This window comes from Phocoena phocoena, chromosome 16 (assembly GCF_963924675.1).
Source record: "Phocoena phocoena chromosome 16, mPhoPho1.1, whole genome shotgun sequence".
Lineage (NCBI taxonomy): Eukaryota > Metazoa > Chordata > Mammalia > Artiodactyla > Phocoenidae > Phocoena > Phocoena phocoena.
In genome coordinates this window covers 25,974,732-25,992,004 of record NC_089234.1, presented here as the reverse complement: position 1 = coordinate 25,992,004, position 17,273 = coordinate 25,974,732, and the positions used below count along the sequence as shown (strand labels likewise).

General features: G+C 57.3%; 1 protein-coding gene across 2 annotated transcripts; it reads left to right on the top strand.

The window, feature by feature from the left end:
• The first annotated feature begins 931 nt into the window (after positions 1-931).
• Positions 932-15,594, top strand: TRIM8 (tripartite motif containing 8). Of its 2 annotated transcripts, XM_065894461.1 has the most exons (6): positions 932-2,189; positions 11,422-11,517; positions 11,855-12,088; positions 13,371-13,402; positions 13,537-13,652; positions 14,006-15,594. In XM_065894461.1, the coding sequence occupies exons 1-6, from the start codon at positions 1,620-1,622 to the stop codon at positions 14,611-14,613; spliced, it is 1,656 nt and encodes a 551-aa protein (XP_065750533.1). In that variant the 5' UTR covers positions 932-1,619; the 3' UTR covers positions 14,614-15,594. The 2 variants fall into 2 exon arrangements, with proteins under 2 accessions (XP_065750533.1, XP_065750534.1); XM_065894462.1 differs by lacking the exon at positions 11,422-11,517 and having other exon boundaries at positions 1,620-2,189; positions 14,006-14,613.
• The last annotated feature ends 1,679 nt before the right edge of the window (positions 15,595-17,273 follow it).

Here is a 17,273-nt window from a genome sequence, read left to right as displayed (position 1 = left end):
AGCCGCTGCGGAGACCCTGCCCGGAGTGCCCTCCCCAGATGAGAAGCAGCGGGCGGACAAACGGACCTACCGACGGAGCAACTGGCGCGGGCCTGCCCCGGACGCGTCGCCTGGGCAGCAGCCGGGGGCCGCGGGCGCTCGCCTTTCTGCCGACTTCTTCCAATTCTAATCTTTTTTTGTATTTTGGAAAGAACCGGGGTGGGTGGAGCAGAGGTGGAGAGAAATCGGGACTTGGCATTTTCTCCCTTCTCTCTCTCCTAATTTGAGGGAGGCTGCCAGCCCTCCCCTTAAAAAAAAATCCCACCACAAAAAAAAAACAAACAAAAAAAAAAAACAGAGAGAGAGAGAGATAGAAAGAACGCTGCAGGACCCTCCAGCGAGCGCGCTCGAACCCCCCGGCCGCCACCGCGGCGGCCGCCGGGAGCCCAAGATGGCTGGGCGCTGAGGGAGGCAGTCCGGCTCGACTGGCTTGGCCCGGCCCCGCCGCCGCGGGCTGGCTCCGACCGCAGCCCCGAAGGCCGGAGGAGAGGCCGAGAAGAAAAGAAAGTGGGGGGGGGTAGGGGGGCCGGGGTGGCGAAGGGGGAGGGCCGGGGGGAGGGGAGGGCCGGGAGCCGAGCCTCCTGTTCATTAGCAGTTGAGAAAAATTCCTTTCTAGTTTGATCAATCCTTGTTTTCCTCGGCAGAGCCGGGGCGCCCGCCCAGCGCGGAGACGGAGAGCGGGGTCTCTCGCGGCGGGGGCGCCCGGCGCCGGGCCTCGGGGGAGCGCAGAAGTAGCGACGAGGGGGTCAGGCCGGAGCACCGACGGGGCTTCTTCTCCCTCCCTTTCTGGTTGGTTTTTTTTTTTCCACTTCTCTCCCTCCCCCTTCCGTTTCTATTTGTGAAGGGAGGAGGAAGGCAGAGGCGGGCTGGTGTCTCTGGCCGGGGACTGGAATTTCATCTGAATGACTGCCCCTGCGCTCACGCAGTGCCCCGGAGTCGGCCCGCCTGCGCCCCGCAGCCCGCACCCGCAGACGGCCGGCCAGCCGGGGGGCGCCCGCGCCGCGGCCCGGGGACCGGCTTGCCTCGCCCTCCTGGTCCGGATCTAGCAGTCCTTGGCGCGGCCGCACTCGCTTCTCCGGCCTCTCAGACCCTGGACGAGGCGAGGGAGGCGCGGCGCCGGCGAGCCAGGAGAGAGCCACCATTGCCGCCGCCGTCGCTGGAGGAAGTGTGCGGCTCCCGGGCTCTGTCCGCCTTGGGGCGCGCCCCAATGTCAGCCGCGGGGCCGAGTGCAGGCCGTGGGCCGCCGCTGCCCTAAGCGCGCCGATCGGGAGGCGGCCTCTTATATGGAATTTGGACCCCGGCACTCCCCTCCAGGGCTGGTGCCCCGGCCGCGGCCCTGGCGCAGTCCGCGGTCTCCCGCTAGGCGCTCGGGAGGAGGAGGAGGAGACGCAGCCGGCTGCGCGCGCTGCGTGAGGACCGAGGCTCCCTCCTCTGGGGGGCGGGCGCGCGGAAGGCGCTGGTGACTGAGCGACTCTCGGGGCCGCCGGGGCCCGGAGCTCGGGGCTTGGTGGGCCTGTAGTGGCACCGGACGGACCCCCAGAGTTGGGGAGACCTGCCCGGGCCCCCTGCCTGCAGCCGCTATGGCGGAGAATTGGAAGAACTGCTTCGAGGAGGAGCTCATCTGCCCCATCTGCTTGCATGTCTTCGTGGAGCCGGTGCAATTGCCGTGCAAACACAACTTCTGTCGGGGCTGCATTGGCGAGGCGTGGGCCAAGGACAGCGGCCTGGTGCGCTGCCCAGAGTGCAACCAGGCCTACAACCAGAAGCCGGGCCTGGAGAAGAACCTGAAGCTCACCAACATCGTGGAGAAGTTCAACGCCCTGCACGTGGAGAAGCCGCCGGCGGCGCTGCACTGCGTGTTCTGCCGCCGTGGCCCCCCGCTGCCGGCGCAGAAGGTCTGCCTGCGCTGCGAGGCGCCCTGCTGCCAGTCCCACGTGCAGACGCACCTGCAGCAGCCCTCCACCGCCCGCGGGCACCTCCTGGTGGAGGCGGACGACGTGCGGGCCTGGAGCTGCCCGCAACACAACGCCTACCGCCTTTACCACTGCGAGGCCGAGCAGGTGGCCGTGTGCCAGTACTGCTGCTACTACAGCGGTGCGCATCAGGGACACTCGGTGTGCGACGTGGAGATCCGGAGGAATGAGATCCGGGCAAGTACCCTACACACAAACACACGCACAACACACACACACACACAGACACACACTCTCTCTCTCTCTCTCTCTCTCCCCCCCTCTCTCTCCCTACCGCCTGGGGATCACCCATCCGGACAGGCTGACTCTTGTGACATCAGGCCAGAGGTTCCCTTACAAACTCCTCTGTAAGTTTGGAGGCAAGGTCCTGGGAAGTAGGATCCCCCATCGGTATTTGATATTCCTGCACCTGTGCTCATAGGGGGCATCTTGTGAGGCATTTATAGAATTGAGGTGCGGGGCTGTCAGGGGTAGAGTTTGGCTGTTGCTTTTCTGTTTTGCGCGCAGCTCCCTCCCCTGGCGTTGTTTCCGTAGGCCCTACGGGAAGTCACTAAAGGGAGTGACCCAGGTCCTGCTTCTCCAGCTGCTGTTTATGTAATGAGTGTCCTGGTGCCGCTGCTGTGGCTGACATGATCCATGATGCTGGCATACCAATGAGGAAGTAAACAAAAGCAGCCATGTTAGTTTCAAGCCCTAGTGGAAACACATTGGGGGGGGCGGGGGGCTGGAGGGGGAGCTTCCGGAGGGAGAGCAGAACTCCTGGTATCTATCTGGCCAAGGCCTGGACAGCCAACAGCATCACCAGACAGCATCTCAGCTATTCGGATTATTCCCCATAGCCCGCTCTCCATGTGTGAGAATCGCTGCCCACTGTGTGCCTGTGCGTATTGCACGCGTCTGCATGAACACACCTTAAAGTATGTCTTCATCACTCTGAGCGCTTTTCTCCCAGCCCAGCCCTCTATCACAGCCCTCCCACATTTGGGGAGGAGAAGTGGAAGATGGAAGAAGAATCCTGTGGGTTTAAGGTTGAGCCGCCTTGCAATCTGGTTTCAGGCAGCTGGCTCCCCTGGGCTGCCGGCTGGGTGATTACGGAACCGCATCCCCTCCCATTGTATACACCCTGTAGCAGCAGCCAATGTCAAAACCGCCTTCCCCCTCAGGCCTCTGGGGCTGGCCTGGCTTTGGAGCTGGACTGAAGCAATACTTCCGTCCCCTTCAGTGGAGGGGGGCTCCTCCTGGGTTCCTCCCAGGTCCCCTGGCTTTCAGGGTTGAGTCATACCAGAAAGAAGGGGTTGGCCTGAGACTGTCTGAGCCATCTCAAGCCCCAGCTTGGGGCCTGGGTGTGATATGGGGGTGAGGTTGGGCTTTGGTAGGACTGGGAGTGCTTATGGGTGGGGGCCCCTGGAGGCCAGTCGAGGCCAGTGGGGAGCTTCGTTATGAGGAAGCTCTGAGCAGGGGACGGTTGTAGATGGGGGCTGTTTCCTGTAGGGGGACCAGTCAGAATGAGTCACTGTTCAGCAATTATAAAACATACACATACCACTAACAAAAGGCAGGAGGGTTGCCACAGGCTGAGGGCAGGGATAACAAATAAAATTTGCTGTATAATTAGTTTCTAATCGGATGGGCTAGCTCTGGGGTTTTGTGCCAGGACAGAGCCTCTGGTTTCTTAAAGGAAGTGTGGGTGGGGGATGGAGAGAAGAGCCTCCCCCCACCACCAGGGGTGGAAAAGGCAGAGGCCTAGGGGAACAAATGAGCCCCTAGTGTACTCCGCCCCCCACCCAGGGCAGGCAGAGCCCAGACTTTCCCTAGTATTGGGAAGCTGCTGCTATTAATAAAGATGCAAGGGCTGGGGAGGAGGCTGGGAAAAGTGCAGAGGCAGGAGAAAGGAAGGCTGTCCAGTTCTCTGGCCTGGGATTGACAGTGGAAAATGAGAGGAAGGGAAAGGTGGAGATGGGGCTGAAAGGCACAGAAGAGGGGACAGCAACCAGGGTGATGAGTGAATGTGCGCCTGCACCCGCGGCTTTGCCCTTAGTTGTATCGGTGGTTGGTTGGTGGGTGTGAGCTCAGGTGTCTCGTTTAGGTGGGGGAGAAAACACAATTTTACCTGATTTGGTAGTAAGAGGGTGTCTGTAGATGTGGGTCTGTGTTTGTGAGTGTCTCTGAGACTGTCTGCTTTGCCCTCACATGCACCTGTCTCCTGTCTGTGTAGTTGGGGGATGGGGGGTGGCACACATACGCATAGTATACCCTGGGGTTCCTACCGGCAGGTCCCTGATCCCCCAGCTCATGGAAGGAACTGGATGGAAGCAGGCCCTGAACTTTGTCAGCAGCTCCATGTGTGTGCGTCTGCGTGTGTGTGTGTGTGTGTGTGTGTGTGTTCTTGTGTTCGTTCCTGTTCCTGGTGTGGGCAGGCTCAGAAGTAGTGGGTTGCATCACAGCCAGATGTGCAGTTCTGTGCGCTCAGCATCTGTGCCCCACAGCCTGAGTCTCGTCCCTCTCCAGGCTCCCCTACCCCAGGCCCTCCAGATTCTCTCTGGTGTCCCAGGGCACTGGAGTTGGAAACCCTTCAATGGCCCAGTGCCAGTCACTGTGAGTTGGACTTATTGAACGAGTAGGAAGAGGGGCCCCACCCTCAGGGGAGGGGGTAAGCCACAAAGAACCTGAATGGAAGAACCCATTGCACTCCATCCTCTCTAGGCTAGCCATGGGGAGGGGTGTTTTCCTGGGCTTCTTTTCCCTTGTGGGAGGGAGTCTGTCTTAAAGGGCCTCTGCTGGTACCACGGATGAAGGCAACAGAATTATCCCAGATGCAGGAGCAGAAGCATGGAAACGTGGCACACACCTTAAGATGTAGCTCTGCTTCTTGTGGTTCCTCTTCCGTTGTCCCAGGGAGGGGCAGGGGCTGCTGAAATGCCCTACTGGCTAGGAATAGGAAACACTGATCAATCTCCCCCTGGTGGTCCTCCACACGCATACTCAAAGCACCCACCTGTGCAGTGGCCTAGAGCTGGGGCCCAGCAGGAATGCAAGCAGGGGTTCCGCCTAGCAGGGGACTAGCCGGGGGTCTCAGAGTCAGGCCTTCGAAGTCCTTGCCCCACTCTGCCCTTGGGAAGCCAATGTGTAAGCCACGTTGCCATGAGGCCTGTATGCCCATTGGGTAGACCGCAGAGAACACTCTAAGACATGCCTAGACCCCAAATGTGTTCTCCCTTGGGGCTATGGGAGGCTAAGGGCCAAAGATTGGGATATCCAGGTGGACTCAGGTGTGGCGGCCCCAGGTGGTCAAACCCTCTTCCAGCCCCTGGGTTTAGGGGTTCATGTGAGGAACTCGGGACGGGTATGAGCTGGGAGCACCTCTATCTCATGACCTCCTTCAACATAGAAAGAAGATCCAAGATAAGGCCTAGTTATATCTGTGAAGGGCTATGCAGGGTGTGTGTGTGTGTGTGTGTGTGTGTGTGTGTGTGTGTGTGTGTGTGTGCAGGTCATAGTTGTGCCTCTGTGTCACTCCTAGTACCCCAGACAGGTTGGAAATGTGCGCAGGACCCTGTTCCTTGCATTCTCGAAGGTTTAGAGTTGAGAGGAGATGTTCTCTGGGGACAGGATCCCACTTCTTGGGCCAGTTTGGGGTTTGTAGCTGCTGGGGGTGAGGTCATCCTGCTCACATTGTCCATGGCCGGAGGGGCTGCCCTGGGACCCTGGAGGGGATCCTAAGTCTCCACCCCACGTGTCTGTCTCCAGGTGGGCTCTGGGAGTGAGGGCCACCCTGGCCCAGCTATAGCCGGGCTGTGGCTGCAGCCTGGCTCAGGCGGTACGGACCCCACCGCTCTCCGCTGCCCCCGACCATAATCCTGAGGTCTCAGGTGGGGTGGGAGGTGGGAGGGTCAAGTGGCTGCTCCTTCCTTGACCATCTTGAAGGATCGGGAAGAGGGGGCCTGACTTGGCCTTCCTCCCTGGCCCCGGGCAGAGGAGCCTGAGGCGGAGGCCCAGCACCCCACCTCCACCCCAGGATCCTGCTGACACAGGCAGACCAGATGCCTGTCGTGCACGCCCTGCTGATGACTGCGTGCTGCAGCTCCGGGTGCCTGTGCATCCAGGTCTGTCTGCAGGTGTGTGTGTGCGCGTGTGTAACCAGTGCGTCTGGTTGTGCATCTCACATGGGACTACTTTTTTGTATCTCACCGTGTGTATCCCTGAGAAGGTGCAGTGTGAGTGACTGACTTAATTACGGAGCTGTCTGTGTGTGGCTATGGGGTCGGGAAGGCGTGCACGTGTGTGTGTGTGAGCGAGAGGAGGGTGCCCTGCTTGCCATTCACCTGCGAGTTGAAGTTGAGTGTGCACACATATCTGTCGTTGACAGCGCTAGTGTGTTCCTACCTGATGGTGGTTGGTTGGTGGGTGTGAGTCTTGTGTGACTTTCTCACCTGGTGGAGGTGTTGGGGAGGGGAGGGGACTCACCTTCGGTGAGCTCGTTGCCTGTAGTGGGCTTTGGAGGTGGAAGCCCGGATGGATCCTGCGATGCTGTGTTGTGGGCATTTGGGGTGGTCATAGGAAGAAGTGGAGCCCGGCTTGGGCCCCAGCCCTGGACCGAGCAGGCAGGCTTGGCTGGCCTCATCCCTGGCTCTGGGAAAGCCTTCCTTCCCGGCTGGCCTGGCATTCAAACACAGACAAAGGGGGGCTTTCTCTCTCGCCTCTTTGTTCTGCTGCCCCAGAGCAGTGCACTCTGCATGGCAAAAGCTAATTCCACTCTGCAGCTGGGAAACCCTCTCTGGGGTCTGCCGGGGCTTGCCTCCGAGGTGCTGCCTTTCTCCTTGTCCCTGGTTCCTGCTCTGTAGCCTCTTCTCTCTGGGTCTGTGATTGCCCGCAGCCTGGGGGTCCACATGGTAGCCCCAGGTAGGGGCTGAGGCATGGGAAGGGACAACTAAGGCTGAGACCAGGAGGGAGTGCTGTGGCCCAGGGAGAGGGGAGGCTGACGTATTCCTGGGACAAGGGCTTATGTGGGAGAGTGGGGCTTTGGCAGCTGGGGAGGAGGTTAGGAGGGGGTAGCTCTGAGCGGGGGCTTCATCCAGAGCTGGAGCTGGCATGAGAGTCATCTGGGCAGGGATCCCAGCAGGCAGAGGTACTCCAGCAGCCCAGCGCCCTCTTCCCGCCTCCACCCCATCACAGGGGCTGCTGGTCCCAGCTCTGGTCCCATCTACAAACTTGAGGTCTGCCTCTGGCCCAGATCCTGGGGCCCTGCTCCCTCCTGACTTTGCTTCTCTTCAAGGTTGAGTTGAGGGTTTTATTATTATCATTTATTAACTTTTACACAGCCTAGAGTCCCAATGGCCTTACCCGTCTGCCCAGTCCAGTCTGGCGTCAAAAATGCCAGCTGGGCCTGGCCAGTCAGTCTCCAGAGGGCTGTGAGTGAGGCTTTCCCAGAGCAGGAATGTGAGGGGCTCATGATTGCCCCCCTCCCCAGGCTGGGAGGGGCTTTGGAGGGAGCAGCTCAAGGCAGAGTCTAGAACATTAGGCGACAGATGTGAGGGTCCTGGAGGGGTGGGAATGGTGTGCCCCCAAGTCTTCCTGATGCTTTTGCCCTCACAGACCCAGGAGCAGACCGTGGAAGGCCTTAGGTCCTTAGGGAAGGACAGGGACAGCAGTAAGCAGGTCCCACCTGGGCCAAAAGGTGTAGCGTGGGGCTGGGCCTCCAATTGCCCCTGCCCTTGCTGGAGGCCTGGTTCCTCAAGTGCTCCTAGTCTAGACCATTCTAGTCTCCCCTCTGTACCTGCACACCTGAAGTGTGCCACAATCCAGATGACCCACTCTGGGCTGGGAGCAGTTTGTAAGGTGTCCTCCCCCACACTGAGAGGCGTTGCCCTGAATCAAGCTGGGAAATCTCTCCGCTGTGGGTTTTTCCCAGGTGGGCAGTGGAGCCTCAGCTCTCAGTAGTTCTGGGAGGTTGGGATGGAAAGGAGGCTGCTGGTAGTGGGGAGGGGTCCTTGCTTCCTCTGTTCCCCATCTCCCAGCTTCTCAGCAACCTGATTCATTCATTGGTGGAATCGAGGTGAGGGGTACTAAAGGGGCAGCAAGTGGATATTTCCCTTCCTCCCCACCACCCCGATTTCCCAGTGCCTGAGGTAGCAGTGTCCCCCCGCCCCCTGCTTCCCCCCGGTGTTGGCTGTGGCAGGATTAAGAGCACCTAGCCCCGAGGGATCACCATTCCTGCAAGGGCGAGCTGGCCAGGGTGGGCCCCCAGCCCAGCCCTCTCTGGCTGGCATTCCCTGGCCAGTTTCCTTCCTATTCCTGGCCCTTCCCTTCCCTCTGTAGTGGAGACAGAAGCCCAATGGCCTCTGAGCTGGGGGAGAGCCAATGAAACCCAGCCACCTGCTAGGCAGTGTGGCCACTGCCTTTGCTAGACCTGGACTGGGCTCCACCCCAGAGGGCTCTGGGCAGGCAGGAACCAGGACCTGGACCTGGAAGCCAAGGGAAGACACCTCAGGGTCCCAGCGTGGCCGTGCTGCCAGGAAAGGATCTGAGAAAAGCCTAGATGGCGGAAGGGGCTGAGCCCCACTCCCCAGGACAAGACAGGAAGTGCCTCCCTTGGCTGTGCCCTGAGGGGTCAGCCATGAACTCCCTGAAAGGGTTGCAGGGGAATGGGACAGAGGCCTCCCATGGGCCTAGAGGGTGGGAGTGAACAGCCCCATTCCAGGCCTCTGAGGGAAGTGGGGCTGAGATCCTATCTGGGGCTGCCTCTCTTCTGCCCTTCATCTGGGACTTAGCTACAGGTGCACCTCTACTCTGATACCAGTGGGTTTGGTCATGAAAAGTAGTTGGGCCAGGAGACCGTGGTGCACAGATGTGAGGGTGTGGCTGGGGCCTGGGCTCTCGGATATCCTGGGCACTGGGAAGGCAGGAGTGGCCTGGAGCCTGAGATGCATCCAAGTTGGAGGGACTGCTTTCCGAGTGTGGGGACGAGGCAGCCAGCAGGCAAAAAATTGAGGGTCAGTTGTAACAGGGGAAGTAAAAAGGTCTCATATCCTTTGGTGGTACCCTGGCCACCTTGCCTTCAGGCAGGCCTCCCTCAGTCATCGGGGGCCTTCAGGAGGGTCAGCCTTCACTGTGCAGGGCTGTGTGTGTGTGACAGTGTGCCCGAGGGGGTCTCAGGGCCCAGGTGGTGGCATGTGCTTGTGTGTGTGCGTGCAGTTGTATGCATGTAGGTGGGCCATACTGTGGGGTGCCGCCTGCCCTTTTCACGTGACTGGGGGCAGTTTCACAGGAAGGGAGGGTGTGTGACTACCTCTGCTCCTGCGCCCAGCCAGCTGTGTTTCTTTACAGGCTCTGACTCTCAGGCTGGCAGCAGATCCATGTGCATGTTGGGCTGGGGGTAGGGGGCAGGGCAACATCTCCTAGGGCTGTCTCTTAAGGTACTGTCCTGGGTCACTGAAAGGTCAAATTGTTGCGGGGGGGGGGGGGGGGGGGGGGGTGGGGGGGGTGGGGGGGTGGGGGGGGGTGGGTGGGTGGGGGTGGTGCCCCAGGCTTTCCCAGCTCAGAATCTGAGAGCCTCACCCCCTACCTCCTCCTGTCCCCAGGGCCCTGGTTCTAGGGTAGCCACCAACAAAAAACAGGGTCACTGAACTCTCTTGGCTGGCCTTGGTTTCCCCATATGTAAAGGGGTTTGGGGAAATAAGGAAGGAATTGGTGGCAGCTTGTCTTTTGGAAGCCAGCTGAGTGTGGACAGGAGTAGGGGTCATGGGTCAAACTTGAGGGTCACTTTGAGGTCCACACAGAGGAAGAAAAAGAACCACTTCTTGTTGAGTGGACACTTACTGTGAGCTAGGTTCTGTGCAATCTGCTTTGCAAACCTTGTTTTGTGTGCAAAACCCATGGGTTTATTCAGGAAACACATTATGCATCTGTAGGGTGCTGGGGCCTTTGTGGGTCCCGGCTAGGAAGGGAAGTGGAAAAATACAGCAGCAAAGCCCTGTTTTCAAGAGGTCTTGAGTTTTGTTTGGAGATTAGACCACAGGTGGTCAGACTATAATAGTGTTTTCCTATAGCTCTTTCTGTGAGATGGTCACATTTTGTGTTTGTGGTGTCCAGTACATTAGCCACTAGCTACATGTAGCTATTGAGCGCTTGAAATGAGGCTGGTACAACAGAAGAACTGATGTTCAATTTAATTTATTTTTAACTAACTTAAAATGAAATAGCCACATGTGACTAGTGGCTACTGTATTGGACAGTACAGCTACAGAGGGAGAGCAGAATGTGACAGCCCCTCGTATGGCCGAGACAGGGAGGGTCCTGCACAGACTCCGAGCAGGGGCCATGGAAAGTTTCCTAGAGGAGCAGGACCTTAAGCTGGGCTTTGAAGGATAGGCAAGGGATGGGGAGAAGGCACTGTGGGCTGCAGAAAAACACCAGCTGGGTGCAGGGAGTTCAGATTTGCAGTGTCAGGGACAGGATGCCAGCCCACCTGGCTGGGAGAGTCAGGTTGTAAGTAAGAAAGCCTACAGAGTTTGGAAGGAGGGGTCATCGAGGGATCTTGGGCAGGAGAGAGACCCTGTTTGAAGAGGTGTATCTGGCAAGGGAGGATGACAGGGCGGCTGGAACAGCTGGGATAGGCAGGTCTGGGGAGAGAGGGCTTGTAGAGACAGAAGATTAAGGGCTGAGAAGAGCAGCATGGTCCCGAACCTTCCAGCAGACTGACCTTGGGTCTTAGGAGAGCCAGAGTTTCCTTTCCACCCAGGTCCAACTGAGGGGCTGAGGGAGTTAGCAAGGACTTCAGAGGCCTAGCTCTCAGCATCAAGAGCAAGCAAGGGGGCAGCTGGCTGGCTTGATGCCCCCCAAGTGTAAGGCAAACGTCAGGTGAGATCTCTGGACCGGGCCAGAGGGCCTGTGAGACCTGGGAAGGTTGTGTGACCCTCTGCATCATTTCTGAGATGGTGCTCCCCAGAGAGAGGCAGCATGACTTGGATAAGAACAGACCCTACTACCTGGTCATTTCGGTTTGTATTCCAGCTCTGACACTAGCTGTGTGACTTTGGGTGAATTACTTAACCTTTCTGGTTTCCTCTTCTCTGAAATGAGGATAATAATAGTACGTATCTCATAGCATTACTAGAATGATCAGATAAGTCTATACAGGAAAAGTGCTTACAACAGAGGCAGGCCTGACCCTGCCCTCAGAAAGTTTATGGTTTAGATATGTGTGGGAAGCGTTCCAGGCTTTTTCGTCCTGGGGACAGGCTGGCCAGACAGTTGTCACCAGGCCCCGGGGATTGCATGGGAGCCAGAGGGGGTGGGGGGGGCAGACATTTTAGGTCATCTGGGAGAAGGATCCACAGGATGAGTCTGTTCTGTAGAGGTGGGGACGGTGTCGCCCACTCCGCTGAAGCTCCTCCGCCAACTGTCTCTGCAGAAGATGCTGATGAAGCAGCAGGACCGGCTGGAGGAGCGAGAGCAGGACGTCGAGGACCAACTGTACAAACTCGAGTCAGACAAGCGCCTGGTGGAGGTAGCTAAGCCCAAGCCCATGGTATGAGGTGGAGGGCGGCTTGGGTACTGGGCCTTGGGCTGGGATCTGTTGCGTGGTCGGCTCTATGCCGGAATCCCTTGGTCAGTCATTCAATGAACCGTCAGTGGATGAGCCCCCCACTGGTGCCAGGGTACCTGTCCAGAGCCCTGTGCTACCGGTGGGGGATTGGCAGGTCAGACTTTGCCTTTGGGAGCCCTGGGCAGCCTGGGGCTTTGGGGTCCCAGACTCCCCCATCCAGTGTGTGAGACAGGCAGGAGCAGCAGCCTGAAGTCCCCAGTACTTACCTGCCCACCCACTCTTGCCCCGGTGCCCGCAGGAGAAGGTGAGCCAACTGAAGGAGGAAGTGCGGCTGCAATACGAGAAGCTGCACCAGCTGCTGGATGAGGACCTGCGGCAGACGGTGGAGGTCCTGGACAAGGCCCAGGCCAAGTTCTGCAGCGAGAACGCAGCGCAGGCGCTGCATCTCGGGGAGCGCATGCAGGAGGCCAAGAAGCTGCTGGGCTCCCTGCAGCTGCTCTTCGACAAGACAGAGGACGTCAGCTTCATGAAGGTGGGCTGGGCCTGGGACCGGCTGGTGGGACCCAAGGGGCATTTTTAAGATTTTTTTTTTTTTTTTTTGTGCCTTGAGTCTTCGTTGCTGTGCGCGGGCTTTCTCTAATTGTGGCGAGTGGGGGCTACTCTTCATTGAGGTGCGTGGGCTTCTCATTGCGGTGGCTTCTCTTGTTGTGGAGCATGAGCTCTAGGTGCACGGGCTCCAGTAGTTGCGGCTTACGGGCTCTAGAGCTCAGGCTTAGTAGATGTGGTGCACGGGCTTAGTTGCTCTGCGGCATGTGGGATCTTCCCGGACCAGGGCTCGAACCCGTGTCTCCTGCATTGGCAGGCAGATTCTTAACCACTGCAACATCAGGGAAGCCCCAAGGGGCATTTCTAAATTGGAGTCTGTGATGCTTTGCTCCCCAACTGGTTCCCCCCACCAGTATGCTTACAGGGCTTTGGAGCCAGCCTTCATGGATTCAAAACCCTCCCACCCTGTTCCTTCTAGCTTCGTGACCTTGGGCAAGTCATATATGTTCCCTAGGCCTCAGCTCCCTCACTTATAAAATGGGGTTGATAATAGAGATCTATTATCTGTTACCCGCAATGCCAAAGTTTTAGAAATCTCTGAGAACTGAAAGAAAAAAGTTCTGGCAGCTCATTTAACAGCAAAAATTGACCTGAACTGATGCTGACAATTTATGGCCTTCGTTGCTCTTACTTGGTACAAATATTGAAACATATTGCTGGGACTTCCCTGGCAGTCCAGCGGTTAAGACTCCGCTCTTCCAGTGCAGGGGAGGGATTCGATCCCTGGTCAGGGAACTAAGATGCCACATGCCACGAGGCGTGGCCAAGAAAAGAAAAAAAAAAAATATATATATATATATATTGCTGCAGAAACATTGATGTGTTAGATTACAGTGTTCTACGCTGTAATCACATATTATGATACGGGCATCATATTTCCTTTCTAAAGTCCAAAAAATTCCAAATTCCAAAACACATCTTGCCCCAAAGATTTTTTTGGGTAAAAGATTGAGTGCTTGCAGAACCTTCCTCCTGGGGTAGTTGTTTAGATAAGGTGATAGATGTATAGAAAGCACTTGCAGTGTTTTCTGTCACATAGCAAGCACTCAATCTTCTGAAAATGGAGGCACCCCACCCCCTGCCCCCGCCACACTCTGGCCAGAATCAGAAGGTCAGCCCTGCCTGGGGAGAGAGAGCATGGGGCAGCTTCCATCTTCCCCTCTCTCATGCTGCCTTTCCCACTGACTAACCCTTTTCTCTCCCTCTAGAACACCAAGTCTGTGAAAATCCTAATGGACAGGTGAGCAGATGGCCACCAGCCCTCAGGGGAACACATGTGGGGGAGGGCAGGAAGGGCCAGGCCCACTGCGGGGAGGTAGGGCGGGCTTACCGGTGATACCTCCTCACAGCAGATGCCCCGTCCACTGCCCCCAGGACCCAGACCTGTACAGGCAGCAGCCTTTCTCCCCCTAAGATCGGCCACTTGAACTCCAAGCTCTTCCTGAACGAGGTGGCCAAGAAGGAGAAGCAGCTACGGAAGATGCTAGAAGGTGAGGGTGGGATCCTCAATCAAAGGGAGAGAACCCTTTGGGCAGGGGTAAATGCCAGAACCTTCCTTCTGACAGGCAGCCTGGCCTAGTCAGATAGACCTTTCCTCATATCCCTGCTTTGCTACTTCTAGCTGTGGGACCTTGGGCAAGCCGTAGTACCTCCCTGAGCCTCAGCTTCTTCAGCTGTAAGATGGGAATGATAATGGTATCTGCTTGCTAACGGAGTAGTGAGCATCAAGATGGTGCATGATGTATTGTGCTTGGTCCTACAGATGGAAAATGTCCCCGGGGGAGAGGAGGCCTGGGTTGCCTGGGACAGGAGCTTTAGCGACTTTTGCCCAAACTCTCCACAGGCCCCTTCAGCACACCTGTGCCCTTCCTGCAGAGCGTCCCCCTGTACCCTTGTGGTGTGAGCAGCTCTGGGGCGGAAAAGCGCAAGCACTCGACGGCCTTCCCTGAGGCCAGTTTCCTAGAGACGTCGTCGGGCCCCGTGGGCAGCCAGTATGGGGCAGCGAGCACAGCCAGCGGCGAGGGCCAGTCAGGGCAGCCCCTGGGCCCCTGCAGCTCCACGCAGCACTTGGTGGCCCTGCCGGGCGGCGCCCAACCAGTGCACTCAAGTCCTGTGTTCCCCCCATCGCAGTATCCCAATGGCTCCGCCGCCCAGCAGCCCATGCTCCCCCAGTATGGGGGCCGCAAGATTCTCGTCTGTTCTGTGGACAACTGTTACTGTTCTTCCGTGGCCAACCATGGCGGCCACCAGCCCTACCCCCGCTCCGGCCACTTCCCCTGGACAGTGCCCTCACAGGAGTACTCACATGCGCTCCCGCCCACACCTTCCGTCCCCCAGTCCCTTCCCAGCCTGGCGGTCAGAGACTGGCTCGACGCCTCCCAGCAGCCTGGCCACCAGGATTTCTACAGGGTGTATGGGCAGCCGTCCACCAAACACTACGTGACGAGCTAACGCTACGCGGGCGGTGGGGCGCTGGGGAATCTCCCCGCCTCAGCCCCCAGTGGCTCGGGAATGACGCATCCAGAGACCTGCCCTTCTACCTTCCTGTCCTCCCTCCCTTCCTCCTTCATTTCCCCAAGTCTTTTCCTTTTGGATTTTGTTTTGTTTGGGGCTTGTTTTGATTTTTTTTTTAATCACGAATCTCCTGGACTCGGAGGTGACAGTGGGAGCTGGCCTGGGCCGGGGCTGCAGGTGGCTCTGGAGTTGGGAAAGCGTCTACCTCAAGGCGCTGAGCTCTCTCTCTCTCTGTCTCTCCTTTTTTCTTCCACTCCTTCCCCTACCCACCCCCGTGGCTGGAAGGAGCCTCAGCTTCCCCTAAAGCCTTGGGGGTAGGGGCAGTTTCCAACTCTCCTCAGCCAGCCCTGGGAGGAGGGACCAGTGTCCACTGGCCTGCTTCTCCTCTTGTTTTTCTTTTGGGCAGTTTGATCACTGACTAAATAAGGAAAGACCTGTAGATTGTGGGGCTTTTTTTTTTTTTTTAATTTTTTTTAAAACCAAGAATGATTTCTCCTTCCTTCTCACCATCCTCCCAGACGGAGTTCAAAGGCCACTTCTCAAGCAGCGTTTGGCACCTTCAGCCTCAGAATGGAATCTTAAAGACAGGAACCCCCATGTCCAGGAAAGGGGAAAGGAACCTTGCCAATGATAGTGACCACAGCAAAAGCAAATAATAATAATATTAATAATAATAAAGAGAAATAAAAGAAATAATAAAATAAAAAACCATAGCACAGCCCTTGTTGAGGTCAGCGGGAGAGGAGGGGCTGCCCGGAGTTGGGTCCTTGCCTGGATTTTGACACAGCGACTTCCTGTAGTGAGCACTTTGTATGAATCGTGGACTTCCTGTTCTCAAGGCGCAGGTATTTATTCTGTAATCTGTCTAGAGCACACACCGAAATCCAACCTTCTAATAAACATAATGGCGCAGTCCCACTCCCTGCCTCGCCTCTTACCCCTAACTCCCCCAGGCCTGGGGTCTTCAGGCGTTGGTGTGGGGAGGGACCCCTCTAGGGATGGAAGCCCCTGCCTTCCTTGCCTTGATTTTCTCCGGGGTTTAGCCTGTTCCAGGCCTGTGAATGTCAGTTCGTCAGGCACTAACTACGTCTGGTCTCAGCCTTGGGTTCATTTGGCAAATATTTGCTGAGGGCCTCCTAGGCCCAGCCCCCGGCCGCATGGGCTCCGGCATCTCTTTGAGTTTCTGCCAACATGCTCTTAGCGAGGACAGACAAAGGAAGAAATACCTTTCTATGAGTCTTGCAGAGTTTACCTCCTTCAGTCCACAAATATTTATTAAGTACATGCTAAGCGTCAGGCACTGTGTAGGGCCAAGGGCACAGAAGTAGAGCAGACCCTATCTTGGAATTTAGTCTAACTGAGCCTTGGCCCCCACTGGGGGAGGGGAGCGGGGAGGGTCACTCAGCTCCATGCTTCCTTTGGTAACTTGGGCTCTAGCCCCTGCCCCTGAGCATGGAGGGAGGGTAGGCAGGAAAATCCTGTGCTCTGGGAGGCACAGTGCTAGGGTAACAAGGTGAAAAAGACATCCTACCCTCATCCCCTTTGGCAGAGCTTCTCAAAGAGTAGCATGCTTGGGAGCTTGTTAAAAGGGCTGAGTCCTGGGGCCCTACTTGGACTTGGATTCACTGAGGGCCCAGGAACCTGTTTGTTTTTTTGCCACGCCACACGGCATGCAGGATCTTAGTTCCCCAACCAGGGATCGAACCCATGTTTCCTGCAGTCCTGCAGTGGAAGCACAGAGTCCTAACCACTGGACCACCAGGGAATTCCCAGTAATCTGCATTTTTAACCCCCTGGTAATTCTGACACATCCTGGGGTTTGAGAAGTGCTGCCATGAGGGACTGGCCAGGGACCTGCTTGTCTCAGGGACCCGTGGGCTGGAAGGAGGGGCTGGGGCACACCAAGCCCTCCTCTGTTGGAGCAGGAGTGGTGTGAGGGGGTTGCTGGATCTCTTGATTTGTTGCCCAACACTTTGCATGGATCTGCTTATGTATAAAGTAGGAGGGTCAACCTTTCCTGGGTGCCTAATTCTCTTTCCCCTTGTCTGGGTAGAATCTGAGCCTGAATGCCTCCCACCCCAGAAAGCCTAGAGCAAGACAGGGAACTATGGGTAAGTCCTGCACCAGGGGTCCAACCCTCACTGACTCTTAGTTACCCCTCTTCTCAGAAAAATAAGCAGTCAAGTTGGAGGACATGGTCAGTCCATGTCCCCCCGCCAGTCGGGCTGGCCAGACAAAAGTGTTGGTCTAGTGCCTCCATCTTCCCATCCTGTGGGAGTAGAAAATGACTCAGTGTGGGGGTGGGTGGACCCTTGATTCACTTCTCCCCCCTTCCCCACTTTGGCAAGGAGCCAGAGCCAGGAGCATGATGACAACAGCTGGCCTGCCCCTTTCTCTTCCCCTGCACCTGTTTGGGGCTGTTGAGGGGAGGCAGATGGCTGGAGCACAGTGCCCTTCCAACCCAGGGTGGAAGGATGCCTGGGGCCAGGTGCTGGTGGACAGATAGACATTTAAGTCCACTCACATCTGCTCCTGACTCACTGTCACTTTCTCTGGTTGTCAGGAACCCTGGGACATCTTCTGTGCCAGGAGTTGGG

Excerpts from the sequence above, each read along its gene's own strand:
- TRIM8 (XM_065894461.1), top strand. The coding sequence starts at position 1,620 with ATGGCGGAGAATTGGAAGAACTGCTTCGAGGAGGAGCTCATCTGCCCC. Across the intron at positions 12,089-13,370 it reads AGGACGTCAGCTTCATGAAG|AACACCAAGTCTGTGAAAAT; the intron begins GTGGGCTGGGCC and ends CTCTCCCTCTAG. Across the intron at positions 13,403-13,536 it reads GTGAAAATCCTAATGGACAG|GACCCAGACCTGTACAGGCA; the intron begins GTGAGCAGATGG and ends CACTGCCCCCAG.